The 16,043-nt window shown below is 40.1% G+C and overlaps 1 protein-coding gene across 3 annotated transcripts in view; it reads left to right on the forward strand.

Moving 5' to 3' along the window:
- The window catches only part of LOC138755104 (protein disulfide-isomerase TMX3-like), a 174,791-nt gene that overhangs the window by 43,181 nt on the left and 115,567 nt on the right, over window positions 1–16,043 (forward strand). For all 3 annotated transcript variants that reach the window (XM_069920405.1, XM_069920406.1, XM_069920407.1), the window contains one exon: window positions 7,630–7,675. In XM_069920405.1, coding sequence (XP_069776506.1) covers window positions 7,630–7,675 — 46 coding nt within the window. The remainder of the gene's footprint in view (window positions 1–7,629; window positions 7,676–16,043) is intronic.

Raw genomic sequence — 16,043 nt, forward strand, 5'->3', positions numbered from 1 at the left:
CCTCAGACATGGCCGTACCGTTTTTACCCACGAGTCTTCCTAGGAAAGTTACCACCCTCCTTCCGATCTGACATTTCGACCTTTTTACTTTAAATCCAGCCTCGCCTAACCCCTTGAGTAAAACTGCTGTCCCTGTCAGGCACTCATGTGGCGTTTTCCCTGCTAATATTAGGTCGTCTACATACTGAATCAGTGTAACATCTTCCGGGAGTTTTAATTTCATTAGGATTTCGCTAAGGGCCTGATTGAACAGTCCTGGACTGTCCTTATAACCCTGAGGTAATCTAGTGTATGTGTACCGATGTGCTTGGTAAGTGAAAGTGAACCAGTCTTGGCATTCCTCAGCTAATTTCAAGCAGAAGAATGCGTTTGCCAGATCAATGACAGTATAGTATTCGTGCTCCGGACTCAGAGCCCTAAGTGCTACATATGGGTCTGGGACTGGTCTCCCGATGGTCTTGGTAGCCAAGTTAATCTCCCGGAGGTCGTGTACCATCCTCCAGTCTTTTCTACCCTGTTTGGGAACAGGCATGATGGGCGTGTTCCACATACTGTCAGGTGCCGCCCTTAAAACCCCTGACTCCATTAACCCTTCTATCGTTCCTTTAATACCCTCCTCCTGACTGGGCGACAAGCGGTATTGTTTTCTCCATATTGGTTTCTGCCCGGGGTTGGCCAATTCTAGAAATACCTCTCCTTTTATTACTCCCACATCATAGGGCCCCGTTGTCCATATATGTGGACTCAGATTAGAAAGATATTTGTCTGAGTCTCTGTGATCAATATTTTCTCCTTCTATGGCTCGGTCTCTTTCTACTTTCTCATTCACAACCTGGTCCCATGCTTCAATATTCAGTCTGACAAATTTTCCTCCCTCCGAGGTGGAATATCCCGGGATTTCTGTCTGCCTGTATTCACACCCTATCGCTTCCTTTACCATCGGACCCAGCTGTCGAGCGTGATGATCTTTGGCAATACCCAAGGTCACATGAGGCCCACTTTCTACTCCTAAGCAGAACCACTCCATTTGTTCTTCTGTCATGACAACCATAGCAGCTATTCCCTCCTTACCTACAAAGATAAATGGACAATGTATCGTTTCTGTCTTCCCTTCTTTTAGAGAGTCCCACCTCTCCTCATATTCCTGGTCCGGGTGGATGGTGTAGTTTAATGTAACATGCATAGGATCTAGTGGATAATGGTAATCCCCATACCGAGGAATACTGGCCCTCCACTCAAAAAACTGTTTAATCAGCCCTGGGCCTGGTTCATCATACAGTAGCCGACTCCAGAAAATACTAACCTCCACAGAGTCTTCTGAAGCGTTAGATGGGGTCATTACTATAAACTGTCCTCCCCTTCTTATTGTATCCCCTGGGTATGTTAACCGAAGGCCCTTCTCAGAACATTTTCGGAGCATTTTTTGTTTTTCCAATGCCGCATTACTGGTATTTCGCTCCTCTAATTCCTGATTAATTTCCTTAATAACTTGGTCAAAAGTCTTAGCAGGCAACTGTACAGCCATAGCTGCGGGACCGCTTTCTAATGCCTGTTTTAATTTAGGTTTTTGTCCGTTTAGGGGATCTATGTCAACGAAAATTGCTTTTAAAAATGTCTCCTTGCAAGCTGGATGACTAATATCTTTTAAAGGAACAGTCTCTAAGTCTTGTCCTCCAATTGACTTCAGACTGTCCTGTATACTCTGATTGCTCGTTTTCCACTCTCTGTTTTCCCAAAGGGGTCTGAAAGTTAAATTACAACTAGAAAACCAAATATTTGGGCTATACTTTTGTCCTGTTTCCCTGTACCAATCTATGAATTTACGTAACTTTATCTCCTTGGTGATGTTGGGAATACCCTCATTTAACTTATCAAAAGTATTTCGAATAAACTGGGTGTCTCTTAGGAGTTTGTCAACTTTTTCATTAATATCTCCTACCTGATCCGGACACAGCTGTCGCAGCCTTCTGTCGTCGTTCTTGTTCACCAGGCAGGCGTCCCTGAGTACTTTTTTTGTTGTCTCAAGGTCTCTAGTGTCTGCTGTGGTATTCCACCACGGCGAATTGGGGAAATAAATTCTTAACTTCTCAAGTGTACAGACATTATCATACCTACCGGACATTTATAAGTCAGTCTCTCAGATACAATTGAGGCCAATAAGCCTGAACCTTTGTTTTCTTTCAAAGCCCAACCTTCACGTGGGAGATTTCTCCTCTTAATAACCAGTTTAGGGCAGAAAACTCAGGTCCTCAATTGTTTATAGACCACCTTCTCACTCTATTGGACTTTGCAACGACACAATAAAGACTTTTAAACTCTAGTAGTTTCTTGCGAAGCACTTAATAAATGTCATTCAAACACCTTAAGGACTTTTATCTTGTCTGTAATCACTTACGTGTTACAATCTTGGCATGCGACCTTCAATTGTGGTCGTCTAATTTGTCCGATCTCCAGTTCTTACTGACAATCATAAAGATTTAAAAAAAAAAGAGAATTTTGTTAAAACAGGCTTCTCTGGACCTTTTTATCAGCCGGCTGAGATGATTGTCAGAAAAAACAGAAACCGTCGTCCAGTGTTCACTCACCCATCACGTCGGGGTCACCAAATTGTTAGGTCTGCTTTGTTCATGAATGAGTGAGACAAACACCAGACTGAGTCGAAATCAGGGTTCTTTGTTCTTTATTACCGGATTGTAACACTTGCGACTAACCATGTTAGTCGGAGAATGCATTCTGCCGTTATCAGCAAAATGGTGATTTTTTATACCCTTGGATATGTGCTTAGAACATCATCATATCATTACTTGTCCAATGACTAAAACTGTTGCTATCCTTTCCCTGCTAGCTTCCTGCCTCTCAATCCATCAATGTCTCTCTTATCTTGTAAGTACAAGGATGCATTCACATCTTGTTACAGCCCTGCACATTCCCATCTCATGATGTTTTACCTAACAGGAGTACAAGGACACCTCCCCTTCTTGTTACAGCCCTGTACAGGGTAACTCCTTACACATTCCCATCTCATGATGTTTTACCTTACACTATGCCTCTGGGAGGTATGCTTTGATGCATGAGGCATTTCATAATGGTGGAGGTCAGTGCAACACTCATTGAGACCTGCTGTTGTCACTCTCTTGGGTTCTGGGATGATGATGGCTGTCTTGAACCCTGCGGGACTGCTGCAGTTAAGTGTTGAATATGTTTGTGAAGACCTTTAGTACCCGACCAGGTATGTTGTCTGTTCCCACAGCCTTGTGTGGGTTCACCTTGGATAGGGTTCTCCTCATCTCAAATCTATGTAGGGGGCCCATTCACTAGCGGAAACTAGAGCTTTCTTTGAAGTCATCCTGTTCTTGACATCAGACCGTGCATAGAAGATATTCAGTCTGTCCAGAAGTGAGGTGTTATTGTCCTCAATTCGCAAGATTGACTTGTGATCTGTAATAGTCTTGATTCTTTGCCACATGCGCTTCATGTCACACACCTGTCTATGGATCTTCTGTGTGTACCCCCGCTTTGTCTTCTGGATAGCACTGAAGAATTCAGCCCTAGCTGCAGTAGTGTAGTGCCATCGTACACCTGTCGTGAAGGCAGCATCATAAGCTTCTTTCCACTAAAAATGATTGATAATTTATGATATTTTCAGAATTTGCATTGTATCCAAGAACTGCAGTTTTTTAGTAATTGCATTTCACTTTGTTGAAATTATTTTTGTATGTTATACACATGACCCTTTTAGTCAATAATACATTTGTAACCTCACTGACAAAAGGCAAAGGAGGAAAAACCCAACACCCAACCCCAACCAACCAATTTTCCCCTGCAACCGCTGCAATCGTGTCTGCCTGTCCCGCATCGGACTTGTCAGCCACAAACGAGCCTGCAGCTGACGTGGACTTTTTACCACCTCCATAAATCTTCGTCCGCGAAGCCAAGCCAAAGAGAAGAGACATTTGTTTGAAATTCTTGTGAAATATGTGTTTTAATCTGTTGGTTAACAATATCTTTGTATTAAGACAATGTGGTGTGCAAAAGTGTTCAGTGACTTTTACATTGTGAAGTAAACATGCTTCTCTTAAAACCTAAAATTGAGTTGAAAATAAAATCAAATATTGGTTTGAGGCTGGGTTTCTTTCCTTCAAGTAACCAAATTTGGGCATCTTTTGGTAAATGCAAATCAAACAAATCTAGTGTTTTTACTTATGGAATTTATTATTCCCAAATCCCCTACAATATCATAAAATTTGCACTTTAATATTTTTTAACTTTTAAATTAAAAAAAATTTAGACATACAGAACAGTACAGGCCATTTCTGCCCACGAGCCTGTGCCGCCCAATTATGGTCAATTAGCCCAGTATAATTCAAACAGTAGGAGGAAACCGGAGCCCCCAGAGGAAACCCACGCAGACACAGGGAGAATATACAAACTGCTTATAGACAGTGCAGGATTTGGACCACTGTCCTGATCACTGGCGCTGTAACAGTGTTGTGCTAACTGTGCCATCCACTTTTCAGTTGCTATATTTGTAAATGTTTTCTTCTGCAGCATGTGTCCTCAGAGCTGAGGTGAAGGAAAGAATTAAGATGCATCTGCCAAGATTTTCAAAAGCTCTGCTGTTTTGTAACAAAATGTAATTGACTTGAGGGATGGAAAGCTCGTCTTTTCTTTCTCCCTTTCCTGGGCCACCTTGATAAACACAAGTGTTTGTGGTGATATAAACTCTTAGGTTTGTCTCCTTTTCAAACTTTTTTTTGAAAATTTTACTTGTGCATTAAAACTTGTACATAAATTGTCTTGTTCAAAACATTAAAGATTAATACATAGTGATTTAAAAATGTTTTATCCCCTCCCCCCAACAGCCCAATAGAAAAGAAAAAAGAGAACATCTGGATTTTATTCAAGTAAAAACAATAAAATTATCAAATAAGATCAAACGTATCTTAATTTTAGGAGTCAGAAGATTCCTGCATTTTAAAAATTGCTTTCCAAATCTTTTGAAAAATTTCAAATTTATTACATAATTTATTTGTAATCTTTACAAGTGGTGTACAACTCCCTATTTCAGTATGCCATTACTCATTCCCAAATATGCATGTGTCTTCTAAGTTACAGCCACACATTTTCTAGCTACTGCTAAGGCTATTTTAATAAATTCCTTTTGATATTTATTTAATTTCAATTTCAATTCTGTATCAAAAATATTTCCAAATTTAAAAAAAAATTTTGGATCTTGAGGAAACTTAACTTTTGTAACTCTTTCCAAAAATAAACCCAATTCAATCCAAAAGGCTCTTAATTTTGGACATTCCCACGTAGAATTTTTAAAAAGTACTTATTTCATTATTACATCTAAAACATTTATCTGAAAAATTGGAATTTAATCCATTTAACTTCTATGGAGTAAGATATTGTTGATGTAAAAAAAAATTATATTGTACCGGACATTAATGTGTTGGTCATACTATTCTGACAAAGTTCTAACCAAGTTTCCTCCTAAATATATTTTTAAATCATTCTCCCATCTTTGTCTTGACTTATGAACTCCTTGTTTATACATTCCTTTTTGCAAAATTGTATACATAATTGAAATAAACTTTTTAATATTTATAACTGATTAATTGTTCCAAATGACTTTGTTCAGGTAATATCAAATCTGGACCTCCTTTTCAAACTTGAAACTAAATGAATAATTTAAATATCTCAACCATGTGCAAAAATTATTATAATTGGTCAGCTAGTTTTTAATCTCTTGTTTGCTTATAAGATTTACTTCTCAGTTTTTAAAGAAATGTTTGAAAAAAGACTGGAAATGTGTTTCCTTCCCCTGGTATTGTGCATTCTTTTCTCAATCCTTCATTTTGTGTTTCAAGTTTTGGCCCAGATCGTATGACTAACAGCTTGTTGGTTATTTTATGCAAGCTTACAGCTTCAACATGTGCTGTTTCAATGGCCCTTGATGACCTCCTGATTAAAGGCCTCTTGACAAATACTGCACCACTTAATCTTGAAGTTCACATTTCTTTGCACACATCCTGATGCAAATTTCTTGTTTCACAAATGATGTACACATAAAAACCTTTATTTCTCAGAGGTTTTTATTTTGGAAGGGGAGTGAAGTTTGGCCCATATCCAATGACCTCCTAAAAAGAAAACTATTTGCTGGGAGGAAGCATGATTTTAAAATATATAAGATATACATGGCCAACTTTTTTCTGTTTAATTATTTGTCTTAAGTGTCTTTCATTTGGGCATTAGGTGGTCCCTTTTTCTCCAACTTTTGTGCAAATGTGAATCAGGTACCTGTAGTGGAAAATGGAGTATCAATCTATTTGAATCCTAGTGATGTAGTATGGAAATGGACCCTTCGGCCTAATTTGTTCACACTGACTAAAATGTCCCACCCGCACTCGCCCCATAATCTCTCGAAACATCCTATCCATGAATCCATAGAATTTTCTTAAATATTGTAGTAGTACCTAGAACAACCACTTCTTCTGGCAGCCTGTTCCATACACTTACCACCATCTATGTATTTTAAGCTACCCCTCATGTTCCTGATGAATCTCTTCTCTCTAACCCTCCCACAACCTTAAAACCATGTCATCTGGTTACCGATTTTCCCCAACCAAGGATAAAAGACTGCATTCACCAGATCTATTTCTCTCATCACTTGGTGTACCTCTGAGATCATCTTTCAACCTCCTGCTTTGCTCCAAGGAATAAAGGCCAAGCCTACTCAAACTGACCTTGTAGCTCAGGCCTCTGAGTCGTGGGCAACTCCAGCTTGAAAATACCTTTCCTACAACAGTGACCAAAACTGGAGAAATCTCTAAATAGGACCTCCACATTTATACAACTGCCACATTCCCAATTCTACACCCATTACTTGGACTGATGAAGGCCATTGTGCTGAATGCCTTTTTGAGCAAGGGCCATTGAAACAGCACATGTTGAAGCTGTAAGCTTGCATAAAATAACCATCTTTCAAGATGCTATACATCTGTGCTCCTAGTTCCCTCTGCTCTGCAACTCCCCAGATCCCTACCATTCACTATGCAAGTCCTACCCATGTTGGCCTGACCCATGTTAGACCTCCTCTGTAGTCAATTCCACATTTAGTTCTGTTTACATTTCTTGTCAATGGATCACAAACTTACTCCTCACCCAAAAGTGATCTGGCATTTTGCACTCCAACCAAAAAAAAGTTACTTCAATCACCAGTGGTGGAGCTCTGCTGTTGTAAAGTCTGGGAGACTCAAAATCCTTGAAATTTAGCAATACGGTAAAGAACTGACTTTATACAAGGCAATCGAAGACTTGGAGTAACAGCAGACAATATCCACCCTCAAAAAAAGCTGCTAAATCAGACATTCTGCCCTTGTGGGAACTGTAGGTGTTCCTTGTGCAATGCAACTACTCCCTCAACATAATCCCACCATTTTATTGAAGATTCTAAAACAACTATGTTGGTTTATTAAAACTTAACAGTAAAATACAGCATCAATTCAAATAATTTTGACCTGCACAGTTCTCTTTTGAATAAAGATTTAGCTTATTTGAAGTAATTATTACATATTTTAAAGGTTTAAACATTTCTTTGTTTCCTCCCATCCCCCACCCTCAAAGGTATTGCTTCTGAATTTGGAGTCCGAGGTTATCCAACTATCAAATTGTAAGTTAAGAATTATAGTATATTTTGAAAAGTTTTTTTTGTATGAAGGCTTCCATTTTGATCTCATGTGAATTGGAAGTTGGTTGTACAAGAAGATTCCAGCTTGACAGTTGCTTAAAACATACATCCTATAATGCAAGTAAATCCAATAATTCAAGTCATAGTACATTATGAAAATTGTGGTAAATTCTGGTTTTGTGCACTAATCCATTGAGGTGGTCTAACAGCAGATCAGTTTCAATAATTTCTGTAAATAAATTGTGCTGAATTTGCCCGTGCTGCAGAAATACGTGGAACATGGAAAGCACCTGCACTATCATTTACCCACTTTTTAAAAAAAAAATCAATGAGGCCAGCATTTAATTTGCTTTTTCATATTTTTTGTGTATCTGGATGCAACTTTTATTTGTATATCTAGACCCTCACGCTTGTTTTGTTTAAAGGTCCTGGTTTTAGCATGTAATAATACATAGAACATTACAGAACAGAAAACAGGACCTTTGGCCCTTCTAGTCCTCACTGAACTCTTATTCAGCCTAGGCCTGCTCACGTGCACCTTTTAAATATCACTCCATATTCCTTCCATCCATGTATCTGTCCAAATTTTTCTTGAATGTTACAATTGATCCTGCATTCACCACTTCAGCTGACAGGTAGTTCCACAGTCCTACCACTGGGCAGAAATTTCCCCCTAGTGTCCCTCAGAACTTCTCCTCTTTCACCCTTAGCCCATGGCTTCTGGTTTGTATCTCACTGACCTTCAGTGGAAAAGTCTACTTGCATTTACTCTTATTGATACCCATCACAATTTTGTATATGTCAATCTAATCTCCTCTCATTCTTTTACGGTCCAGGGAATAAAGTCCTAACCTGTTTTAATCTTTCCCTGCAACTCAGTTCCACAAGTCCTGGCAAAAATCTAGAAAATCTTCACTGCACTCTTTCAATTTTATTGATATCTTTCCTGTTGTTAAGTGACCAGAACTGCATACAATACTCCAAATTTGTCCTCAATGTATAATGTCCTGTACAACTTAATCATAACATCCCATCTCCTATACTCGGTGCTTTAATTTATGAATGGCAATTTGCTAACAGCTCTCTTTACAACCCTAGCAACATGTTAATGCCTCTTTCAGGGAATTATGTATCTGTATTCCCAGATCCCACTGTTCTATCACACACCTAAGTGCACTTCCATTTACATTATATGTCTTACTTTGGTTGGTTCTTCCAAAATGCAACACCTCACATTTGTCTGTATTAAATTCCATCTCCCATTTTCTGGCCCATTTTTCCAGCTGGCCCAGATCCCTCTACAAGCTTTGAAAGCTTTCATCACTGTCCACTATGTCTCCAATCTCTTTCATCTGCAAACATTTTGATTCAATTTACCACAAAATCATCTAGATTAGTGGTTTTCAAACTTTTTTCTTTCCACTCACATACCACTTTAAGTAATCCCTATGCCATAGGTGCTCTGTGATTAGTAAAGCATTGCTTAAGGTGGGATGTGAGTGGGCGGTGGGGAGGGGGGGTGGGGGGAAGATGTTGAGAACCACTGCTCTTGACCCAATTGTTACTGAAATATTTTGCTTGAGAAAAATTGTCATTGGCCCATTTCCTTTGGAGTTATGAAACCGTATACATAACGAGTCAATTAGGTATGATTAAAACAGTTGCTTTCCAACTTTTTCTTTCCACTCACACACCTCTTTAAGTAATCCCTTACTAATTACGGAGCACCTATGGCATAGGGATTACTTAAAGTGGTATGTGAATAGAAAGAAAAAATTTGAAAACCACTGATCTAGATGACAAATAACGGACAGAGACAAAAGATGACAAATAACGGAGAGAGCAATGATCTTGAGATACACCGTGAATCACAGGCATCCAGTCAGAAAGGCAATCAGCAATCATCTACCATCATTCTCTGCCTTGTCTTGTAAAGATCATGTCAAATCCAGTATACTATTTCACCTTGAATACGAAACGACTGAGCCTTCCTGACTAATCTACCATGTGGATTCTTGTCAAAGGTCTTAAAGTACATGTAGACAACATACACAGCATTCAACTTTCCTGGTGGCCTCCTCAAAAAACACCACAAGATTTGTTAAATATGACCTACCATGCAAAAAGCCATGTTGACTATCCCTAATCAGTACTTGTATATCTGATCTCTTAGAACAACTTTCAATAACTTATCGACCACTCATATCAGGCTCACCAGTCTATAATTTCCTGGGTTAATTTTGGAGCCTTTTTTTTAAACAACTGTCCAATCCTCTGGCATCTCACCTGTAGCTAAAGAGATTTTAAATGCATCTGTCAGGGCCCCTTCAAGTTTTGTACTCTCCTCCATTAATGTCCAAGGAATACCTTGTCAGGCCCTGGGGATTTACTCACCTTTATTTGCTTTAAGGCAGCAAACACTTCTCTTTAATCTGTATAGGTTCCATGACCTTATTGCTTGTTTGCCTCACTTCCCTAGACTCTGTGCCAGTTTCCTGAGTAAATACTGATGCAAAAAACTCATTTAAGATCTCCCCCATCTCTTCTGGTTCCATACATTGCTGACCACTCTGACCTACAAGAGGACCAATTTTGTCCTTTGCTATCCTTTTGCTCTTAATTCACCACTAGAAGCCCTTAGGAGTTTCCTTCACTTTATCTGCCAAAGCAAATTCATGTTTTCTTTTAGCCCTCCTGGTTTCATAATTCTTAAGTTTTTTTTCCTGCAATTTTATACTCCTCAAGTGCCCCATTTGCTCCTTGTTGGCTTTCTCCTATGAACCACTCTCTTCTTAACCAGATCCTCAATATCCCTCGAGAAACCAAGGTTCCCTATGCCTGCTAACTTGGTCTTTAATCCTGATAGGAACCTACAAACTTTACTCTCAAAATTTCAGCTTTGAATGCCTCCCACTTACTGAGTACATCCTGGTCAGAAGACAACCTGGCCTCATGCTTTCTAGATCGTGTTTCATTGCCTCAATGAGAGGGGAGTGTGGGATGTGGAAGGAAGACCCCAGTGATCCTCTCTGCCATTACTCTTATGGTCCTGTGGAATGACATCAGATCCAGTTCTCTACAGCAACTGAACCACACAGTGATACAGCCAGCCAGAATGCTCTCAATAGAGCTCCTATATAAAGTTAACATGATGGTGGCCAGTAGCCTTGCCCGATTCAGTCTTCTCAGGAAGTGCATTTTTTGTTGTGCCTTCCTGACAAGTGAGGAGGTGCATGTCCACGATAGATCACTTGTTAAGTGGACTCTGAGAAAATTGGTGCTTTCCACTCACCTGACTATAGAATTATTGATATGTAGAGGAGGGTGGTCATTCCTGGTCCTCCTGAAATTCACAATCATGTCACTCACCTTGCCCACATTGAGATTGAGATTGTTACTCTTGGACCACATCACGAGAATTTCTACCTCTTCTCTGTAGTGCAACTCATCATTGATGTTGATGAGGCCGACTACTGTGGTGTCATCTGCAAACTTCATGACACTGTTGAAGGTGGATCTGGCAATGCAGTCGTAGATCAGTTGCAGGAGCGGGATGAACACAGCCCCAAGGTGCACCAGTGCTCAGCGTGATTCTACCATATAGCATGAGTAGGCGAGCCCTCTCATCTGTACTGTCTAAGCACATCCAATCCTCCCCCTTTCATCCCACCTGCTTTATCAAATCTGAAACAACAGAGCCCTGGAACATTAAGCTGCCAGTCCTGCCCCTTCTGCAACCAAGTTTCACTAATGGCCACAATGTCATAATTCCACGCTCTGTTCATTTACCTTTCCTAAAATACTACTTGCATTGAAATACAGTGACCTCCATAATGTTTTGAACAAAGACACTTTTTTCCTTTATTTTCCCCTTGGCTCAAGTTTTAAATTTGTCATCAAAAACTTCACATGTGATTAAAGTGCATGTTCCAGATTTTATTCAAGGTTATTTGTATACATTTTGTTTTGACTACGTAGAAATTACAGCACTTTTTATACATAGACCCCCATTTTTGAGTTCTATAATGTTTAGGACATTTGGCTTCACAGGTGTTTGTGATCACTCAGGTATGTTTAATTGCTTCATTGGTGCAGGTATAAGAGAAATAGGCTTGCTTCTAAGCTTTAAGTTTCAATTTATTGTCATTGTAATAAAACTGTGTCAGATTACATGAAATTGCTCTTGCCTGCTGTAAGGCAAACAGATTCACCATCAGCAGAAATTGCCTGAAGTGCCTCTTACAGTCAGAAAAAGAGAAGCAAAGGAGTGTCCATGGATTCGCCTCCAGCACTTACGCAGCCATACAGAATCCAGTCAAATCCATTGGCAACCTGAGCTCCAGATCCATACCTCCGATCTGATCAGGAACCCCCTCAGTACCTTTGGCACCCCTTTGCATTCCGGTTTCAATACTTGGTACCCCTTCAGCCAGTTTCGAGTCAGACTCCAGTAGTCCACAGCAGTCTCCAGCAGCCCACACTCTCCATGTTTTTCAATCTCATAATGGCTTCTTTGACTTTTATTGGCAGAACTTTGGTCCTCGTGTTGAAAAATAGCAACTGCAGAGTCATGATGATCAAAAGCTTAGAAGCAAACCTAGGTCTCTTATACAGGCACCAATGAAGCAATTAAACATACCTGAGTGATCACAAACACCTGAGAACCCCAATGTCCCGAGAATATTATTCCCACCACACACAACCCTTTGATTTCTGTCTCTTTGTGTAATCTTTACATCATCTTTTTCCTCCTCCACTCCACTATCTGACACTCTGGTTCTCATCCTTTTGCAAATCTAGTTTAAACCCCCCAGAGGAACACTAGCAAACCTTCCCACAAGGACATTAGTTCCCTCCAGTTCAGATGCAAACTGTCCCACTAGTACAGGTCTCACTTACCCTGGAATAGAACCCAATAATCCAGAAATCTGAAGTCTTTCCTCCTGCTCCATGTCTTTAGCCACATGTTAAAACTGCATTATCCTCCTATTTCTAATTTCACTAAGCACATGGCACAGGTCACAATCCTGAGATCACAACCTTGGAGGTCTTGTCCTTCAACTTCACGCCAAACTCCCTATGTAGCACCTCATCGCCTTTTTCTCTATATGAACCACAACATCTGGCTGCTTGTTCTCACTCTTAAGAATGCAATTGACTCAAATATCCAAGATCCTGGAAGGCAGCATACCATTTGGGAGTGATCTTCTCTGTTCCCCTTACTATTGAAGCTCTCTCCACTACAGCTCCCCTCTTCTACCTTCCCATAGCCACAAGGCCCAACCCCATGGCAGAGACCTGACCACCATGGCTTGTCCCTGGTAGGTCATCCCACTCAGCAGTATCCTTAATAGTATATAACTACAATATATACATCAGAAGGGAGCAGCCACAAGAGTACTGTGCGCCGCCTGCCTGCTGCCTTTCCCTCTCCTGACTGTCTCCCAGCAATCTTCCTTCTGACTCTTTGGTATGATTGCATCCGTGTAACTCCTGTCTGACATCCCCTCAACCTCCCAAATGATCCAGAGTTCATCCAATTCCAGCTCCATTTCCCTAACACATTTAGTAAGGTTCTGCAGTTAGATGCACTTCTCACAGATGAAGTAATCAGGGATACTGTTGGCTTCCCTACAATCCAAATTCTGCAAGAGGAGCATGCCCCGTCCTGGCTACATTCCCACTGTCAATGAAATGGAGAAAAAATAAGAAAAACCAGCCCATACCTATGCCTTCTTGCTGAAGGCTTTTGTTCCCCAACAGGATTGTCCTTACCTCAACACCTGTACCATCAGCCTCTTAGAATCCCACTCTTTTACTGGCCACTCTCACAGAGGTCACTCCATTTAAGCTTCCCTTCTCTGGCTACAGCTAAATTAGCCAATGAAGATTTTTAACCTTTTCTCTTTTGATCCTCAATAGATGATTTTGTATTTCTCAATATTTTAAAAAAAATCCTTCTGGAAAAAATAGGTTGACTTATTTAAATTATCTATGGCCATTTTGCAAATTTTGATTTTTTTTTTTCATTATTTATAATGCCACTATCGGGCATGAAAATCTGAGACACAATACAGAATTTAACTTGCTTATCACAGCTGCTTATCTGAGAACAGACTTGTTATCCTAATATGACTTGTTATGTCATCCTTGATTTTTATGCATTTGTTTTTGTTGTTTATGCCAAATCTCAAAGGTCTACTTGATGACTGTTCATGGAGATCTGAACACCTGTCATCTTCCACCTTTACCACCCCATCAACTCACATGACCAATTTCAAGGTGCTATGACCTGGATCCATAGATCCCTCTGTACAGCACATCACTGCAGAAGGGTCCAACAATTGACTGTGTACTTTCCCCTTGCATTTGTCCTTGTGTATTTGGATTAAACTCCATCTTCCACTTCTCTGCCCATACCACAATTGATCTATATCCTGCTGCATTCTTTGTTAGCCCTCTATAGTATCCACAATCCTTCTATTATCTTCAACTTCACTCACCCATCTTTTTCATCCAAGTAATTTATATATCTCGAACAACTGGCTCCCACACTGATCTCTGTGGGACACCACTGGCCATGGACCTCCAGTCAGAATAAACACCCTGCTACCACTATCCTCTGTTGACTTTAGACATAAAGCACGATAACAGGCCATTTCAGCCCATGAGTCAGTGTTGCCCAATTAACCTACATTCCCGATACGTTTTGAATGATGAGAGGAAACTGTAGCCTCCAGAGGAAATCCACGCAGACACAGAGAGAACGTACAAACTCCTTACAGACAGCGCAGAATTCGAATTTGAACCACGGTCCTGATTACTGGCACTGTCATAGCATTGCTCTAACCACTACGCTAACCAAGCCAATTCCAAATCCAAGCCATCAATTCACCATGGATCCAATGTACCTGTAATTTCTAGGTCAGCATACAATGAATGACTTAGTCAAATGCATCATTGAAATCCATGAAAGCAACAGGAACCACCTTCACCTTCTCAAAACTTAATCACCTTTGTAAAACGTGACCTACCCTGTTCAAAATCATGCCCCTAATCTAACCATGTCTTTTTTTAGATGTGTGTAGATCCTTTCCTGAATTATCCTCTCCAATATCTCTACTGCTGATATAAAGCTAATAAATCCCTAATTTCTTGGATTATCCCTATTTCATTTATCAAACAGAAGAATAACATTGGTTACTCTCCAGTTTCTGGAACCTTGCCTATGCTTGTGAAGTTACAAAGATTTTTGTCAATGCCCCAGCAATCTCCTCCCTTGCATCTTTCAATAGTCTGGAATGTTTCCCATGAGTGTTGCAGATTTATCCTCCTTAATGCTCTTCAAAAGACCCAACTTCACCCCTTTATTGATCTCAAAATTTCCTAACACATCAGCATTCACCACACTGCTCCCATTATCCTTCATGTCCTCCTCAGTGGTGAACACAGATGCAAAGTACTCAATACCTTGCCCACCTCCTGTGACTTCAAACATAAATTCCCTCCTTTGTCCTTGAGTGGTCCCATCCTCTCCTGAGTTATCTCCTTGTTTTAAATACAAATATAAAATACCTTGGGATTCTTTTTAATATTTCAAGGAATTTAAATGGTCCTTTTTGGCCTTCTTAATGCCCTGCTTGAGATCTTTATATGCCTCAAGGCTCCGGCTGATTTTAGCTTGCTGAAACTTGCATATACTTCCCTTTTCTTTTTGGCTAAATTTGGAACATCTCTTGTCATCTCTGTTCTTCCTCCTTGCTGAAAACTGCCAGTCCTGGACTCTGATTAGCTGTTTCTTAAACAACTCCCACATGAGGCAGGACAGTTAATGCACCAGTTAACGCCACACTTTTACCGTGACAGCAACCCGGATTTTCTGTGAAGAGGTTGTATGTTCTCCCTGTGACTGTGAGAGTTTCCTCTGGGTGTTTCCCCCTTCCCTTAAAAATGTACTGGGGTTTTAGGTTAATTGGGGTATTTTGGTGCCTCGGCATCATTGGCCCAAAGAACCTGTTACAATGCTGTATATCTACATTTTTTAAAAATTAAATGTAATAACCACCATGGATTTGTCTGAAAATGGCTGTTCACAATTAACTGTCCGTATCTAATAAAGTCAAATAATTAAAAGGTTGTCCCTTGAAACATTGGTCCAAAGACATGGCGACTGCAATGCATAACTGAGGATATGATGCACTGCCAAGGGTAATGTTCTTTATTTCAGATTGACTTGAGATCTGGTGGCATTATTTCAGACAAGAGCAGGGGTGTTAGCCCTGGTCTGATGGGTGATGAATATGGGTAAAGCTGGTTATCTGGTCATTGATTTGATTGTGTAGAAATTGGC

This window comes from Narcine bancroftii, chromosome 2, assembly GCF_036971445.1.
Source record: "Narcine bancroftii isolate sNarBan1 chromosome 2, sNarBan1.hap1, whole genome shotgun sequence".
In the NCBI taxonomy this organism is placed as follows: Eukaryota; Metazoa; Chordata; class Chondrichthyes; order Torpediniformes; family Narcinidae; genus Narcine; species Narcine bancroftii.